This window comes from Lagenorhynchus albirostris, chromosome 1, assembly GCF_949774975.1.
Source record: "Lagenorhynchus albirostris chromosome 1, mLagAlb1.1, whole genome shotgun sequence".
Classification (NCBI taxonomy): Eukaryota; Metazoa; Chordata; class Mammalia; order Artiodactyla; family Delphinidae; genus Lagenorhynchus; species Lagenorhynchus albirostris.
Window position 1 is genome coordinate 125,677,171 of NC_083095.1, and position 18,531 is coordinate 125,695,701.

At 37.6% G+C, this 18,531-nt stretch overlaps 1 protein-coding gene across 9 annotated transcripts in view; it reads left to right on the plus strand.

Moving 5' to 3' along the window:
- The window catches only part of MAP2K5 (mitogen-activated protein kinase kinase 5), a 262,889-nt gene that overhangs the window by 91,223 nt on the left and 153,135 nt on the right, over positions 1–18,531 (plus strand). For all 9 annotated transcript variants that reach the window (XM_060152940.1, XM_060152910.1, XM_060152922.1 and 6 more), the window contains 3 exons: positions 774–842; positions 935–1,016; positions 13,922–13,983. In XM_060152940.1, the coding sequence (XP_060008923.1) occupies positions 774–842; positions 935–1,016; positions 13,922–13,983 (213 nt within the window). The remainder of the gene's footprint in view (positions 1–773; positions 843–934; positions 1,017–13,921; positions 13,984–18,531) is intronic.

Below are 18,531 nucleotides of genomic sequence, written 5' to 3' on the forward strand. Positions count from 1 at the left end.
ACTGAGCCCACATGCTGCAACTGCTGAAGCCTGCTTGCCTGGAGCCCGTGCTCCGCAACAAGAGAAACCACCGCAATGAGAAGCGCATGCACTGCAATAAAGAGTAGCCCCCGCTCACCACAACTAGAGAGAGCCCGCGCACAGCAACAAAGACCCAACGCAGCCAAAATTAATTAATTAATTAATTTTTTAAAAAGAAGAGAATTAGGTGAAATCATTTCTGAGGTTCCTTCAAGCTCCAACATTTTATAACAGTTTTGGCAAAGAAAGATTACGCACTTGGAAGAATATAAAAACCTGACATATTTTTAAAACTCCTTATTTCTCTCATAACTAAAAATCTACTTTAAATGTTATTTTTACTCATTATTCTCTCTGCTTTTGCCCAGTGTCTGAATTACAAGACAATTATTTTTTTAATGGTTTCAAGGTCATTACGATCTCCCTCTTCTCAAAATAACCAATGTGACCAAAATAGGGTGTATAAATTAAGGGTGTTATAACTTAACTGACTTTTAAAGCTGTTAATACTGACCTTTGAGACCTGGCTTTTTCTTTGATCCCATCAATCACTTGTATACCACCTCCCCCAATACAAAGTGTTAGACAGATGTGGACACAGTTTGTATTACTGGAGGTTGTGGTGGGGAGGAGAGAGGTGGAATGAATAGAGGAAACACCATATTTTTTGTTTTTATATTTCATAATGAATATGACTATATTTAATTTAAAGGTGAATAAATGTGTAAATGTTGATTCCTTTATATATTTAGGTCATACTACTAGATATTACACTGGAACTTCAGAAGCAAATTATGTCTGAATTGGAAATTCTTTATAAGGTAATTTTTTTCTTGGTCATTTTTCCTTATAAAATATGCCTGTGGTATTGGCTTGCAGGCTATTAACTACTTTTGTCTTACTTTTGTTACAGTGTGATTCATCATATATCATAGGGTTTTATGGTGCATTTTTTGTGGAAAACAGAATTTCAATATGTACAGAATTCATGGATGGTGAGTCTTCCCTTTTATAATACTTTAAAAGTGATTTTGGGAGTAGAGTGCTTTAAAACCTGGTTTTGATATAGGTATCAAGTAGAATTAAAAATAATGAAAATATACTAATAATTACCTCCTTTATGCTCTAAAACATCTTAGTGTTAAGGGTTTCTGTTGTTAAATATTTATAGCCGAGCCATAATTTCAATGTAACTTCATTTACTTTTACTGAAAATTTAAATAGGTTAAATACTGGTCTAATCGCTGGTGTGATACTTGATTCTTCCATACAATCTGTCTTCACTTGCAAAACAGTTGCTCTGTTCTTTTAATGTTTCAATAGCCAAAACAGATTTTCTTTTAAAGAAATCTGTTAATGCAATGTCCTGTGTCTTTTAGAAAGAAATCAGATCTTAATTGCAAGATAAGAAATTGTTTTCCAACACAGCTGTTTAGCCAAGATTTGTTTAGTTTTCTTTGGACTCTAGCCCTTTCCTTCCTTCCTTTATTTTTTATTCATTTCTATTTTGATAAATCTTTTTTGTTCTGAATATTTTGGCAAAATGCAAATTTCTTGGTACCCTATCAGTAAAATGATGTCATCATTGTTATTGTTTACCTATTTGAAATCAAAGCAGTCTTTAAATTTCACATATTCAATTTTTTAATGTCTAGCTCATTAAAACTCAACATTTGGGAGTTCCCTAGTGGTTCAGTGGTTAGGACTCAGTGCTTTCATTGCTGTGGCCCGGGTTCAATCCCTGGTTGGGGAACTAAGATCCTGCAAGCCGAGCGGTACGGCCAAAAAAAAAACCCTCAACATTTAGAAAATATACTTAGTTCATTTGGGGGATTCTCAGTATATTAATAATACAATTAGTTCATTCCCCACAAGACTTTGTTTTTTTTTTGGCTGTGCGTGGGCTGTCTCTAGTTGCGGTGAGCAGGGGCTACTCTTCATTGCAGTGCGTGGGCTTCTCATTGCAGTGGCTTCTCTTGTTGCGGAGCACGGGCTCTAGGCTCGTGGGCTTCAGTAGTTGTGGCACACAGGCTTAGTTGCTCCGCAGAATGTGGGATCTTCCCGGACCAGGGCTCGAACCCGTGTCCTCTGCATTGGCAGGTGGATTCTTAACCACTGCACCACCAGGGAAGCCCCCCACAAGACTTTTTAATGAGCCATCATTGACACCTTGTTACTATAATAATGTGTTCTAAATTAGTTATAGTAGATGTCAAGAATTAAAAGTCTTACAAACATATGGGAAGTATGACCATTAGTATTCAGGGAGACTGACTAGAAAAAATGGGTTCATAGAGCCAGTACATGTCATTACTTTATGACTTTTCATCATCCTTTTTTGAATCCTCAGTTTTTGTTATATTAAAAAATGTATTTATTAAGATGGTATGTTCAAATACATAAAATTCGTCCTTCTAATGTGTACAGTTCAGTGGTTTTTAGTATATTCACAAGGTTGTATAACCATCACCACTAATTCCAAAACATTTTTATCACCCTGGAAACAAATTCCCTACCCATTAGTAGTCACTCCCTATACCCTCTTCCCTCTAGTCCCTGGCAACCATTAATCTACTTTCTGTCTCTATGGAGTTCCCTATTTTGGACATTTCAGATAAGTGGGATCATACAGTATGTGGCCTTTGTGTTTGGCTTCTTTCACTTAGCATAATGTTCTCGAGGTTCACACAGGTTGTAAAATTTATCAGTACTTCATTACTTTTCATGACTGCATAATAGTCCATCGTATAGATCACCACATTTTCTTTACTCATTCATCACTGATGGGCATTTGTGATGTTTCCATTTTTTGGCTGTTGTGAATGATGCTGCTATGTACTTTTTTTTTTTTTTTTTTTTTTTTTTTTTGCAGTACGCAGGCCTCTCACTGTTGTGGCCTCTCCCGTTGCGGAGCACAGGCTCCGGACGCGCAGTCTCAGCGGCCATGGCTCACGGGCCCAGCCGCTCCGCGGCATGTGGGATCTTCCCGGACCGGGGCATGAACCCGTGTCCCCTGCATCGGCAGGCGGACTCTCAACCACTGTGCCACCAGGGAAGCCCGCTGCTATGTACTTTTGTTTACAAGTTTTTTGTGGACATATGTTTTCACTTCTCTTGAGTATGTCAGTAGGAGTAGAATTGCTGGGTCATATGGTAGCTCTATGTTTAACACTGCCAAACTGTTCCATTCCATTTTACACCAGTTTGCATTCAGTTTGCTAAACTTGTTCCTTAAACTCTAATAGGTTTTTATAGATTCCTTAGGGTTTTCCATATAGAAGATCATGTCATTTGAAAATAGAGGTAGTGTTACATCTTCTTTTCCATTTTGGATGTCTTTTTTTCTGTTTCTTGCTAAACTACCCTGGCTAAAACTTCCAGGACAGTGGTTTTTTGGGTTTTTTTAATTTTTGAAAGAAATATTTATTTATTTTTTGGCTGCATTGGGTCTTAGTTGCAGCACCCAGGATCCTTCATCACAGCACGTGGACTCTTTGTTGCAGTGCACAGGCTTCTCTCTAGTTGTGGTGCACAGGGTCATTAGTTGCAGCGCAAGGGCTCTCTAGTCGTGGCACGCAGGCTTAATTGCCCCACGGCGTGTGAGATCTTAGTTCCCTGACCAGGGATTGCACCGGTGTCCCCTGCATTGCAAGACGGATTCTTAACCACTGGACCACCAGGGAAGTCCCTCAGTACAGTGTTGAATAGAAGTAGTGAGAGCAGACATCCTTCTTTTGCTCCTTAGAAGGGAAGCTTTCAGTCTTTCACCATTAAGTATGATGTTAGCTGTGGGGTTTTGGTAGATGTCATTTATCAAGTTTGTTGAGTATTTTTATCATAAATTGGCATTAGATTTTGTCAAGTGCTTTTTTTGTCTATTAAAATGATCATGTGTTTTTTGGTCCTTTATTCCATAGTTACAGTGTATTATATTAATAGATTTTTGCATATTGAATCAGTCCTGTATAATCCTTTTTATATGTTGCTGGATTCAATTTGTTAGTATTTTGTTGAGGATTTTTACATCCATATTCTTAAGTGATATTGGTTTGTAGTTTTCTTTTCTTGTAATGTCATTGTGTGAGTTTGATATCAGGATAATTCTGTCCTCAAAGAATGAGTTGGACAGTGTTCCCTCCTCTTCTGTTTTTTGGAAGAGTTTGTGAAAGATTGATGTTAATTCTTCTTAAAACGTTTGGTATAATTCACCGGTGAAGCCATCTGGTCCTGGGGTTTTCTTTGTGAGTAGTTTTTGTGGTCAGGTGGCATTTGTTGTCTCTCATTAGGAGAAGTCCAAGCACTGCTGCCCACTGCATCTTGGTATTGGAGTTGCCAAGAAAAACAGAATACAATCAAGCACTGGATTGAACAATGCTTCACTCACATAAAAAAAAAAAAAGAGACAGAGCAAGATCAGCTTTAGTAGTGGGTGTCAGTTCCCAATGGCCAACAGCAGGTCCCTCCTGGCAGTCTGTGCAGGGCAGTTGGCCTGCACATACCCATCTGTGTTGCAGCAAAAGTACCCCCCACTCTGCCCTACTCCCCTGGAGTCAGAAATACTGAAAGCTGGAGGTATGCCTAAGGTCCATTGATGCACATGCTTAATCAGGACAAAGGAGTACACACTGAGCCTAAAACAGGGAAAGATATTCCAAAGCAAGGAGATAAACCCAGCACAGGTTATGTGGCCTCTTTATCTCTTGGTAAGCAAGTGTTCCAGCCCCAAGGCCCATTCTTATGTGGCCAAGTAGGATTAGTAAGACAGTGTGCATAAGACTGTCTTTCCCAAAAGTTTTTCAAAAACTGTGGTATAATACATATATAATTTACCATATTAGCCATTTTTAAGTGTGTAGTTCAGCAGCATTAGTTCATTCACATTACCATGCAACCACCACCGTCCATCTCCAGAACTCTTTTCAGCTTGCAAAACTGAAACCCCATACCCATTAAGCCGTAACTCTCCTTTGCCTCCTACTCCCAGCCCCTGGTAATGAATATTCTACTTTCTGTCTGTATGAGTTGGGCTACTCTGGATACCTCAGCTAAGTGAACTTGCACAGTATTTGTCTTTTTTGGGACTGGCTTGTTTCACTTTTCATAATGTCCTCAAGATTTACCAATGTTGTAGCATATGTCAGAATTTACTTTCTGTTTAAGACTGAATAATATTGTGAGTAGTTTTTTAAATTACCAACCAATATCTTTATTAGTTATAGTTATAGGTTTATTCAGAATTTCTATTTCTTCTTGAGTCAGTTTTGGTACTTTGTGGCTTTCTAGAAGTTTGTTCGTTTCATCTAGATTATCTAATTTGTTGGTAAACAATTATTCCTAGTATTCCTTTGTAATCATTTTTATTTCGGTAAAGTCAGTGTTAATGTTCTCTCTTTCATTCCAGATTTTATTAATTTGAGTCTTATCCCTTTTTCTCTTGGTCAGGGTAGCTAAAAGTTGATCAGTTTCTTTGTCTTTTTTAAAAACCAACTCTTGATTTCTTTGATGTTTCTCTGTTGTTTTTCTATTGTGTTAGAGCTCTGGTCTAATACTTATTAATTTCTACTAGCTCTGTTTTTAGTTTGCTCCTCTTTTTCTGTATTTTTAAGCTGTGAAGTTAGGATATTGAGATCTTTCTTATTTAATGTAGGCGTTTGCAGCTATACATGTCCCTCTAAGCACCTCTTTAGCTGTACTCTAGAAGTTTTGATATGTTGTTTTTTTCATTTTCATTTATCTCAAAGTGTTTTCTAATTCCCCACAAAGATAATCCCTGTGATTTCTCTTTTGACCCATTTTTATTTAGGAATGTGTCATTTTCCACATTGAATTTGTCCTTCTGTTGCTGATTTCTAATATTCCTTAGAGGTCAGAGAACATGCTTTGTATGATTTCAGTCCTTTTAAATTTATTGAGATTTGTTTTATGCCCTAAAATATTGTCTGTCCTGGAGAATGTTCCATGTGCACCTGAGAAAAATGTATTCTGCTATTGTTGGGTGGAGTGTTCTTGAGATGTCTGTCAGGAGTAGGTGGTTTATGGTGTTAAGTATTTTATTTCCTTGTTAATCTTTAGTGCAAATTGTTCTATCTACTGTTGAAAGTGGGTATTGAAATGGGGTATTTTTTGGTTGTCTGTTTCTCCCTTCAGTTTAGTCAGTTTATGCATCACATATTTTGGCATTCTGTTGTTAGGTGCATGTATGTTTGTAATTGTTATATCTTCTTGATGAATTGACTGCTTTATCATTATAAAATGTGTTTCTTTGTCTCTAGTCACAGCATTTGCCTAAGAGTCTATTTTGTCTAATTTAGTATAGTCATTCCGGTTCCCTATTGATTACTGTTTGCTTGTTATGTCTTTTTCCGTTGTTTATTTTCAGCCGATTTGGGTCTTTGAATCTAAAGTGCATCACCTATGGGCAGCATAGAGTTGGATAATTTTTTTATCCAGTCTGTTAATCTTTCATTCATTTAGAGTGTTTAATTCATTTACATTTAATGTAATTAATGACAAGCTAGAATTTATATCTGCCATTTTACTATTTGTTTTCTTTAAGTCTTCTTTTATGTTCTTCTGTTCGTTCATTACTGCTTTCTTTTATATTAAATAGATATTTTCTAATGTACTGTTTAAATTATCTTGTGGTTTCTTTTACTATATTTTTAAGGTGTATGTTTGGTTTCCCTAGAGATTACAGTTATCATCTTAACTTATTCAGATTAATATCAACAATTTATTTCAGATTAATATCAACTTCCTTTCAGTAGCGTACAAAAACTTTGCTCCAAACTTTATTTTATATCTCTGTGTGTGTGTGTGTGTGTGTGTGTATACACACACACACACACACACACACACACAGATAGTGAGAGAGGGATTTGTATATATGTGTGTATGTATATGTGTATGTTTGGGAGGGTGTGTAATTTGCCTCTTTATTGATAGCCTGTATTTGGGAAGACATCGTCCTCATACTTTAGTTCCTTACAGACGGTTTCCTTTAGTTATATGGATGTATATTAACATAGCTGATTAAAGATTTTTTTCCAGTAAGTCCAACATCTGAGCTTTTTTAGGGACAGTTTCTGTTGATTGCTTTTGTTCCTGTGTATGGTCATACCTTTTTGTTTCTTTACATGTCTCATTTTTTATTGTTGAAAACTGGACATTTTAAATTATGTAATGTGTTAACTCTAGAAGTCAGATTCTCCCTCATCCCCAGGGTTTGTTTTTGTTGGATATGTTTGTTTAGTGACTTTTCTAAACTATTCTGTAGTGTTTCTGTCTCCAGTGTGTAGCCACTGAAGCCTCTTTCAGTTAGCTTACTGGTCAGCTAATGATTAGGCAGAGATTTCCTTAAATGCCTGGGGCTAATAAGTCTCCCAGTCTTTGCTGAAGGGTTCTGAGTGTGTTGGGGCACACCTTCAGTACTCTCCCACTCTCAGAGAGGGATAAGTCTAGTACTCTCCCACCAGTTGATAACTGTGCCTTAGTCTTTGCTTCCTGCTTGTGCTGAGCCTCATGTTCAGCCCAAGGTGACTGCTGAAAGCCTCCTCCAGGCCCTCCTGAGCATGCACATGGCCTTGTGCATGCATATATCCTAGATTCCCAAGAATATGTTGCAGCTTTTCAAAGCCTCCATTTTCTCTTTTTCCAATAAATCTATTTATTTATTTATTTATTTTTGGCTGTGTTGGGTCTTCGTTACCGCGCACTGGCTTTCTCTAGTTGTGGCGAGCGGGGACTACTCTTTGTTGCAGTGCACAGCTTCTCCTTGCGGTAGCTTCTGTTGAAGCACGGGCTCTAGGCGTGTGGGCTTCAGGAGTTGTGGCACTGAGGCTCTGTAGTTGTGGCTTGCGGTGCTAGAGAGCAGGCTCAGTCGCCGTGGCGCATAGGCTTAGTTGCTCCACGGCATGTGGGATCTTCCCAGACCAGGGCTCGAACCCGTGTCCCCTGCATTGGCAGGCAGACTCTTAACCACTGCACCACCAGGGAAGTCCCTCAAAGCCTCTATTGACTTCTTATTCCCCAGCTTTTCCTTTTAAGACTTTTGGTTAGCCTATTGTTTACCTAAACTGTTATCCGCCACCTCAATAAGTTACAGAGTTAATTGATTGCTTCTAATTGTTTTCAATAAATGCCCCTAAGGAAAAGGTTTTTTGTATAAGGTGTAAGTAAAGACAGCATTGCAAGTGGGGTCTTCCAGGGAACCCCCAAGCAGGTCAGAAGTGAAACTTTTATGAGAATGTGGATATGAAGGAGCACCAAATCAGTTCTGCCTGTGCAGTGGCTATCAGGCTGCTGGAGTTTACTGTGATGGCAGGCTGCTGGTTTTCAAGGCTGCACTGAAGCTGGAGATCAGGCAGTGGGAATAGGGCAAGTTAAAATGCCACAAAGCTTGCTGTTCTTACCAAGATTCAAGCGTTGTCCTGAATAAACAATTTTGGGGTTGCTACAATCCTTTGGCTGATTTCAAGACTTGTGAACAAGTTGATTCTGACAATTTTTGTATGTTTTTTCATTGCTTTTGTGGAGGAGAGAATTTTCAGAGGACCTTACCCTGCTGTTTTTAGTGATGTCACCTTTTAGTTACATTTTAATACTTTAAGTCCTTATCTTAAAATATTCACTTTATAACCTATATTTAACCTCTTTTTTTGAGACTCCTCACTCTCTTGACTTGAGCTGCCTGAAGCCCTTCTCCTACTGCTGTTGGCAGCTTCCCTTCACTCCACCCTAACTGGTCCCTGAACACTAAAATTTCCTACTTCTTAAGTTTTGTTCTGCCATTCCCATCTTCTCTGCTATTTCCCACATCAGCTCCTGTAAAACTTTATTACCCTCCCCCAGATTTTACTACCTCTTTCTCATTTAGAGACAACATAGACTATCAGGTATGAGCTCTCATAATTCCTTGCTTTTCCACCTATAGCTTAGCAACAACTGCACACACCTGATCCACCTCTCACATGAAAAGCTGTTTAAGGTCAGTCCCTTTACGTGTGCATCCCCTTGGTGGAGTTTCTCCATTAACCACCCTCTCTCTTTTGGACCTTCATTCTCTCTGTAATAAACAAAATATTCCTCAAAAATACATGGACCAAAAACTATGTGCCATCCTCTATCATTCCTTCTCTCCCCTTCCTATCTCAATTAAACTTCTTGACAGCTTTGTCTCAACCCTAGTTCTGTTCTGTTAGTGTAAATTCCCATTATTTATTTTAATCTTATATTAGTTGTTTATTTCCAAGTAGTAATTGAGCACTTTCTTTCAGACACTGTTCTAAACTTGGGGGACAACAGTGAACAAGACTTAATCCCTGTTGGTATGGGGCTTAATTCTAGAAGGGGAGACAAGAAACATACAGTACACTCTCAGAGAGGGATAAGTCTAGTTAGAACCTAAAGCAGGGTAGATGATGACTAATAAGGAGAGGAGGTGCTATATTGCAGGGGTCCCCAACCTCTGGGCTATTGACCAGTGCTGGTCTGCAGCCTGTCAGGAACTGGGCCTCACAGCAGGAGGTGAGCAGCAGGCGAGCAAGCAAAGCTTCATCTGCCGCTCCCCATTGCTCACATTACTGCCTGAACCATCCCCACACCCCACCGTCCATGGAAAAATTGTCTTCCACAAAACCGGTCCCTGGTGCCAAAAAGTTTGGGGACTGCTGCTATACAGGACGGTCAGGGATGGCTTCTTTTTTTTTTTTAACTAAAAAAATTTTATTTATTTATTTTTTATACAGCAGGTTCTTATTAGTTACCTATTTTATACATATTAGTGTATATATGTCATTCCCAATCTCCCAGTTCATCCCACCACCGCCACCCTCACCCCCCCACCACCACTTTCCCCCCTTGGTGTCCATATCTTTGTTCTCTTCATCTGTGTCTCTATTTCTGCCTTGCAGACTGGTTCATCTGTACCGTTTTTCTAGATTCCACATATGCGTGTTAATATGCGATATTTGTTTTTCTCTTTCTGACTTACTTCACTCTGTATGACAGTCTTTAGGTCCAAGGGATGGCTTCTTTGTGGGAGTGGCATTTTAGCAGAGACTTTAGTGTCAGTGAGCCAGCTCAGGGAAGGTCATGGGGAAGATCTTCAAGGCTGAGGAACAAGTATAAATGCTCTAAGGTGGGAAGCAAGCTTGGTGTAATCAGGCCCCACACGAAGGCCATGGTGACTTGAGAGTAGTGATGAGAGGACCTGGGGCCAGACAGGAGGCCAGAGAAATAGGCAGAAGCTAGATTGTGTAGGCCTTGTAGGTCATGGTGAGGAATTTATGTTTCAGTCTGAATTTGTTAGGATGTATTGGAAGGTTTCAAGTAGGGGAGTGATTTGATAGGCCTTCTCATTAAGTCAAAATTAAATTCACTCAGAAATACCCAAATATAGCATCTCAGAATCTGTGTACATGTATTTGGATTACCATCATGGGAATAAGTTGTTTCCCCCAAAACCCATGTTGCAAAGAAAGAAACGGCTCTTTATTTTTTTCAACTGGAAGAGACTAAGAGAGTTTCTGAAATTTTTGCTTGTGGCTCCAGATTTCACTTTTGTTAGTGTTAATAATAATCATGATCATTTTAAGGAAAATGTTGGGATGAATATGAAACTAATGTTACTTGTTCATTTACTACTTATCTGTTTATCCCACATGCAAGACACTACTTTGTGTTGTAGCCCTGTATTAGGATAAACACAGACCTTACCCCATGAGTTCTTTTTTTTTTTTTTTTGCGGTACGCGGGCTTCTCCCGTTGAGGAGCACAGGCTCCGGACGCGCAGGCTCAGCGGCCATGGCTCACGGGCCCAGCCGCTCTGCGGCATGTGGGATTTTCCCGGACCGGGGCATGAACCCGTGTCCCCTGCATCGGCAGGCGGACTCTTAACCACTGTGCCACCAGGGAAGCCCCCCCATGAGTTCTTTTGGCTTAATTTCATGAAGATGATAGCCCCAGTTCATCAACAGAAATGTGTAGTTGCTTGGCAGTTGACATGGATTTTTTGCTACTCTGTTAGCACTCTTCCTCCCGGTTCCCGTGGTGGATAGTGGCATGCAAGGAAATGACTGGCTAGGGATGATCTGAGGCCAGGGAACCTGAGGAAGTGACAGGTCACAGAGAGTAAACCAGTGACCTTGGAATCATGAGGAGAAGGTTCAAAACAACCATTCAACAGATAAACGAGTATCTATATGCCTTGAATACCAATGCCTCAGCAAAGATTAAACTGCGTCTCTGAGTATGTGTCATATAGTAATATCACATTGCAGTGAGACTAGAAAGTTCACATGTGATTCTCAAGCTATGTGATGTTATGGAGAAACCTTTTAGATCTTTGCAGTTCAAAAGTTCAGATCTTTTCTGAGTTCTGGCATCAACGGACTAATGGCTGTGACTAGAACACCCACCTCTCTGGACTCAGTTTCCCTCCTCTGTCAAATAAAGTCATTGGGCTGATCTTTAAGGTCCCTCCAGCACTAATGTTTGATGATTTGATGAGTGTAAAGATTGCCTAGGCCTATAGGATAGAAATGATAGTAAAACTCAGTAAAAATTCAACTGAAAACCCTCTGCCATTTTTAGCCTGGTAAGAGTTATTTTAATTGCATGAGAACTCATCCGGCTTAGTAGGAACTATTGATTCTAAGTGGATCTGCCACAATTTTTTTTTGCCTCTGACAGTATCTCTCTCTAATGATTATGTCAAGGACAGGATGAATCTGTGATGACACAAAGCCAGCTATGTAAAGATTTACCCATATGGATAGCTAAGGAGAGTGGGATATAACTGAGATTAAGTAGATATTTAGAAAAATCAGTGAATTACCTCAAAATGGGATTCTTTTTTGGCTTGTTCCACTAAAAATGGAGGTAATGTAATCTTTGGTTTTTTGATTTAGCTTGTTGACTACTATCCGTTTAGCTAATTAAGTCCTGATTTATATCCTATGTAAAAATAAATCTTCTCTTAGCACCTCTTAGTAGTGTATGTGAATAGATTTGCACCTCCTGGTTTTGAGCCACTCAAGCTGTTCACTTCATAAGGGACTGGCCCACTAAACTCCATTAGTGAGGATTCCAAATACCAACATGTAAAGCTTGATCTTCTTGAGACTGTTCATCCTTGCAACTGCCAATTCATCTGAAAGATCGATGAGAACGTGAAATGTTTTTTTCTACCGTGTTTTCACTTTTCTTGCATCTATAATAAAAATGCCATTTTAGTAAATAAAGATGGCTCACCTCATTGCAGAAGTGTCTTTTTTTCATTCTCTTCTGGGTAGCACCCAGAACCAAAGCATAAGGTTTACTAACACTGTGGTTTTCCAGCTTCTTCTTTTCAGAATCTGGAAACTACAAGCCAAAGTTAATGAAAGAAGTGATCATTTTCCTGCTTTAAACAAGATAAATACAAAGCCAGTATCTTTATATATATGGAATATATATTGATGTAATATTTTTTACAGGGAAAAATAATTTTTTCTCTGTTCAGCTTTAGGAAAACTTGACATAAAAATATTTATATTTGCAAAATAGACTTAACTGCATTTGAAAAGGATAATATGCTCCATGTTAACATCTTACCAGGCATACTTATAAAGCATCCAGTGGTAAAATTGTTAAATATGAATTTTTAGCCTCTGATAGAAACAAAAATTGTTTCTCAAATATATTGGATAATTCCTTTATGGAACTGAAAGACTGTGCACCTCACCTTGACTCAAAGAAAGGTTATTACATGTGGTTAAAATAGTTCTCATATAATCACATCATTAATATGAGTAAAGTAGTGATTCTTTGCATATCTTCCTGAAATTCTTATACTACTTGTATAAGATTAAAAATTTAACAAGCATACTCAAATTTATACTTCCAAATGAATACTGGTTCCTTTGAAATAGTTTCCTGGGAAAGTTATGCCATTATTTTAATGATGTTATTGTTGCTGCAGATGGTTTGCAGTCCCTTCTTTTGAAACTGTTTTCAGAGCAGCTTAACCTAGCTGGTAAAATTCATGGCGATTTACATTTATTTACTTATTCATCTGACAGATATTTATTGAATATGTACTCTCTGTTAGTTGTGCTGATTTCTAGGTTGATGAAAATTAAAATCAAACAACATGACCCCTGCCTTTATCATGTTCACAATCTATTGATTTTGTTTTTTGGAAACCACCAAAAGCTGAATTTGGTAAAGGTGAAAGATGTTAGTGAATACCACTTTAGTGAAAAAATGTTACGACATAAGGAGGTTTTTTTAACCTCATAAAGTGGTTTTCAAAATTATATCAAAGAGAATCTCCAAAAAAGAAAAAAACCATTTTGTTCTAAGATAGTATCTTTGGAATATGTTGATTGCTTGTCATGGTACCTAATTTGAAGGGTAACATTCATTTAGATAGATGTTAACATAACTATTTTACTTTATTAGTTTTTATGTGTATTTTGAATTTTATACGTACCAGCTTTTGTTTGGTTAATATGAAAATTCTAAGATAGGGTCCTGGTTTACCTTTGAGAAAACTGTTAACACAAGCTAGATGCCTAGATATGATTGTCCTATTGACCTTTAGTTTTGCATATGTATTTAAGTTTACATAAAGTACAGATTCTTAGCCTGTCCTTCACTACTTTCCTTCAGTTTTTACATGTGTATGATTATACACTTGAGAATAAAATGAAAGTATCTAGTTATGCTTCATCTGGAAGTATGATTATGTCATAAATATTGATAAAACTGGACTAAAAAGCTAATTTTACCCTAGACATCCAATGCATGATGTCAGTAGAGAAAAAGAAGTCTCACAGTGGATCCACAGAGGAGGAGGGGCCCAGTGCACTTTTCTAGTAGTTTCATTTGTTGTAACACAACATGTTTGTTTCTACAGGGGGATCTTTGGATGTATATAGAAAAATTCCAGAGCATGTCCTTGGAAGAATTGCAGTGGCGGTGAGTATATGGCTTCAACTCTATGAAATTTGGGTGATTTAATCTCTATAGTCAAACATTATTCTCTTTATATCCTCAGGATTTTTTTTTTTCTTTTTCTTCAATCCATGCTGACTGCCAGGGCCTTCTTAACTCTCATCATTTTTGTCCTTTCTTCTTTTCATAGACCAACCTACAATAATAACATAGACACATGACAGTTTTCAGGCTTATGGATATTCTTTTTTTTGGCCACGCCGTGTGGCTTGCAGGATCTTAGTTCCCTGACCAGGGATCGAACCTGGGCCCTGTCAGTGAAAGGGTCAGGTCCTAACCACTGGACTGCCAGGGAATTTCCTGCATATTCTGACCTGTTCTCGTTTCATGTATTTGCAGGGACCTTACTACTCTTGTTAACCAGTAAAATTTCCACGTTCTTTGGAAAGAAAGCTGTTTTAGGGACATTTTGTAGTTACAGGCATATGATTAGAAAATACTTTTAAAGCCTAAATTATTAAAATAAAACTATCTATAAGAAAATAGTACTTTAGTCTTAAAGATTTTTGCAGACTTTTTATGTACTTGGTTTTTAATTTTTTCACCACGTATATCTGGAATTTATACCTTTGTGATTTCCTCTTTTCTACATTCACCAATTTAAACCGATGAACTATATCAGCTAAATTAACATTACTATATAAACTCTAGATTTCAAATTCGGAATAACATAGGCTAAACAGTGTCTAAGAGAAGTCGTGGGTGGTGTAATAGTAAACAGTTGCTAAACTAAAGGCGCTCTGATAACTTAAGCAGTTTAGTGCAGAACAAAGTGGTTATACTATGTACCATTTAATTAAATGGCTGATTTTCACATTCATTATACATCAAACTGACAACACAGATCCTTTAATCCAACATGGACGCTTATTTAGTCTTAGTTCATTGTAATTCACAGCTTTCCTTTTTTCTTTCTAATTATTAGTGAGAACTGCCCAGGGTGATGAGAACTTTCTTTCCTGATGCTATTGCTGCTAAGTAGCTTCTAATCTACATGTTTAGGTAGATGAGTATGAAATTTGACTACTTAAAGCACTATTTTAGATGAAAATAAAAATGTTTCATTTCCTCTTTTAATCTCGGGGGGAATGAATGCTTTGTGGCTTTTGGCATTTCTTAGCTCTAAAGTTTAAAAACATGTATATTAAAGGGCAAAAAAGGAGGAATACCAATTGAAAAAGCAAAAAGTATATGAGTTCTATACGCAATTATCTATCAAACTTGGCTAAAATAGGAATCTGCCTTCTTCAGTAGAGAAGCTTGTTCTTCCTGGATTTCATAAATCTTGCCGCCCTCTTGTGTAGGGCAGCCACACAAGGCCATCGGTCTTTTCAATTCTACTGGAGTGGGAAGCCTGTGAAGTGAATGGAGTCAGCAAAAAAAAAAAAAAAAAAAAAAATCCAGCTTCAGTGCAGGGCTTACCTAACTGAAAATATGACAGTGATTTTAGTGAAAGGCATTTGAAATAAGTGCTAGCAAAAGCATTATTTGTATTTAACCCTTACATTTTAAAACATGAGGCTGTTTTTGTTTTTTTTTTCTAAAATGTGTCCAATTTCACCAGCTTTTATGGCTTATCAGGTCATAGTAATGAAAATTGCCTGTGGCCAGAGTAAAAAAAAAAAAATGCTTTTGATAATTTTACTCTTCATCTGCCACTTTTTATAAACTCTGCTAGGGCCTAAGCTTGTATAATACTTCCCAAGTGTGTTTTTTAAATGAAATTTTAGTAGACTACAAAGTTGGTTACTCCTTTTCTTGCAGCTAACAAACACCAGTGGAAGGGTTCTACCAATCAAAATAAGACTAGCAAATTGATGATTTGTAGGACATGATTTGTAAAGTAAATGTTCTCACAGCCTGATTGGGTTCCCAGTATCCTTGACCATCACTCCTCTAGTGTTCTGAAGACAGCATCAACATCATTCCCTTGAGTTCCCTCAGGGAGGCCAAGGAAGCACATGGGTTCTTTTGCCAAGTCAGAAGGAACAGAATCAGGAGAGAGGAGGGAAATAGGTGTATATTGAGTACTTCTTTATGAAAATCATTGATAAATGTTTTATGTACAAATATTATGTCATTTACCCTTCACAGTAACTCTATAGATGATTGTACATATTTTATACAAGTGCAAGATGAGGTGTAGAAAAGTTAAACAGCTTGCCTAGAGATATCATGTAGCTAGTCAGTAATAATTAGAACCCAGGGCAGTTTGACTCCAGGCCCCATGCTCTTTCAATCTGGTTTCCTAAGAAAATGAGAAAAAAGAAGAGGAAGAAATGAAAGGGAGAATGAGGTTTAAAAGTAAAAAAGAGAAGTATGAATGAGAGAATACTGGCGTAACACATACAACTGCTTCAGATTCTTTTCATGTCTTAGAACCACATCTAGGCATCTCTTCCTCCCCCAAGTAACTTTATTTTCCAGGTTCTAATAGTCTGGCATGCTATACAGGTCCACAGATCCAACATTCATTACAGGATAGACCCCTGTCAGCCTTTATGATATGTTGTTCAAATTTTCTCTTGATGGATGTACGGCAAGAGAATATTTTCCCAGAAAAAGAAATAAACTGGTTGATTTCAGCCTTACACCTTGCTCAGTGATTTTTATTACTTTCCACTGGAATCTGGTCTCCTATAAAGAGGAATGCCTTTCTCTCTTTCCCTGCCATCTAACACATTTTATTTTTCCTCTCATTTCTGAAGCAGTGACACTGTGTACTGTATTTTGAGTGCTAATGTTGATTGAAGGTGTTCCTGAAAGGCTGTGCACTTGACATGTCAAGGAGTGAGTGACTGACAGCAGATATAAGTACTTTTAGTGTCAAGGCTTTGTCAAGTCGTTGTGAAACCTAGTTTACTGAATACCAATAATACCGTCTAGATTTTCAATGGACAGATTTCTAGCTCCCCATGCATTTATTCTTCTTCTAAAGGAAAATGTAGTCTATTTTGATAAAGTTGGAAGAATAATATTTTCTTTTTGAATGTCCAACAAAACTTATAAATTTAGCAAGTATCATAAAATCAGTATTTGTTTTACTTTTTCTCTGCCTGATAATCTGAATATGGTGGATTGCCTTCCCCTGTGTGTTTTCTGATTATTCATTTTCTGTGGGACTAATTTTCAGTGGTGAGTTATCTTTAATGGGAGAGCCTTAAAATATGCAACTAAGCTTATAAGTTGAGAACTTTAACCCTATTTCCAGAGCTCAGAGGGTGATTACTTCCAGCTAAATAAGATGACGTTGTCCTACTACTGAAAGAAAAAATTGTTTTTATTATTGATGTTATTTTTATAAGCATTTAAGGGAATATTTTTGTCCTGTTTCTTCCTTCTGTGTTAGTTATTCCTATTTTCATATTTTCTTTTTTTACTGTCTTACTGTTCAGAGTACATGTGTTTTATTGTAATGCCACTTAGTCTGAATTCTGGAAGAAATCATTTGCTATAGATATGTATTCCGTTCTCTTAAAATAGAAAAATATATCACAGAATTGATAATAATGCGTTAACAAATTTTTCAGGAGTACATTCCACTCAGTGAGAACAATTAAAATATGTTAACTTCTGCTCAGCATTAGTTGATACAGATTTTATCTTCTTCTAGACCTTTAGTATTTGGAAATCGGGTTTTTCCCTTGGCATTTCTATTTTTATTATTGCCCTTGGTCTTTTTTGATCAACTAAAATCCTTGCATATTTAGCTCCAACCCTGTTTTCATCTTTCTCAAGGTATGTAAATTACTCGGTTACTTCTAATAACGGTAGTTTTTCTCTTTCTTATATTCCTGACTCACCTAAAAATTTCTATAATGATGGGTACTTTAAAATTCTTACAGTAAATTTTTTTTTTTTTTCCCTGTGGTACGCGGGCCTCTCACTGTTGTGGCCTCTCCCGTTGCGGAGCACAGGCTCCAGACATGCGGGCCCAGCCGCTCCGCGGCACGTGGGATCCTCCCGGACCGGGTCACGAACCCGTGTCTCCTGCATTGGCAGGCGGACTCTCAACCACTGCGTCACCAGGGAAGCCCCCCAGTAAATTTTTAATAATAGTGGTGTGTTCATTGTATCTGATACCTAATTATGAATAGTCAACCTTGAAATTGGTAAGTTCACACTCGTGTGCATTACAGGGTCAGTGGGTATGAATAAAGACATATGCATCTCCTTTTACAGCTATTTCTATATAAAGATTTTTAAAGCTTTTGATGATTAACTTTCCCACACAGAAGGTAGCACTTATAACCCACGTACTTAGGGTCTTGGAAACATCTTCTCTTCAGTACCTTATTCGACTAATTACTCTTAACTCAGTCTGTTAAATTAAAAAAATCTAAACTCTAACTCAGATGTTTGTATTTTCTCATTTTATTTCTTTTACTTGCCCGTTCAGTATTGTCTACATGATTCCACACATACTTGCATCAGTCAGACTGCCTTGTGAGGATCATCCTCTTGATATACTTTGTTGTTTCCTACCCTAAAATCATTTAAAATATTTGGGGG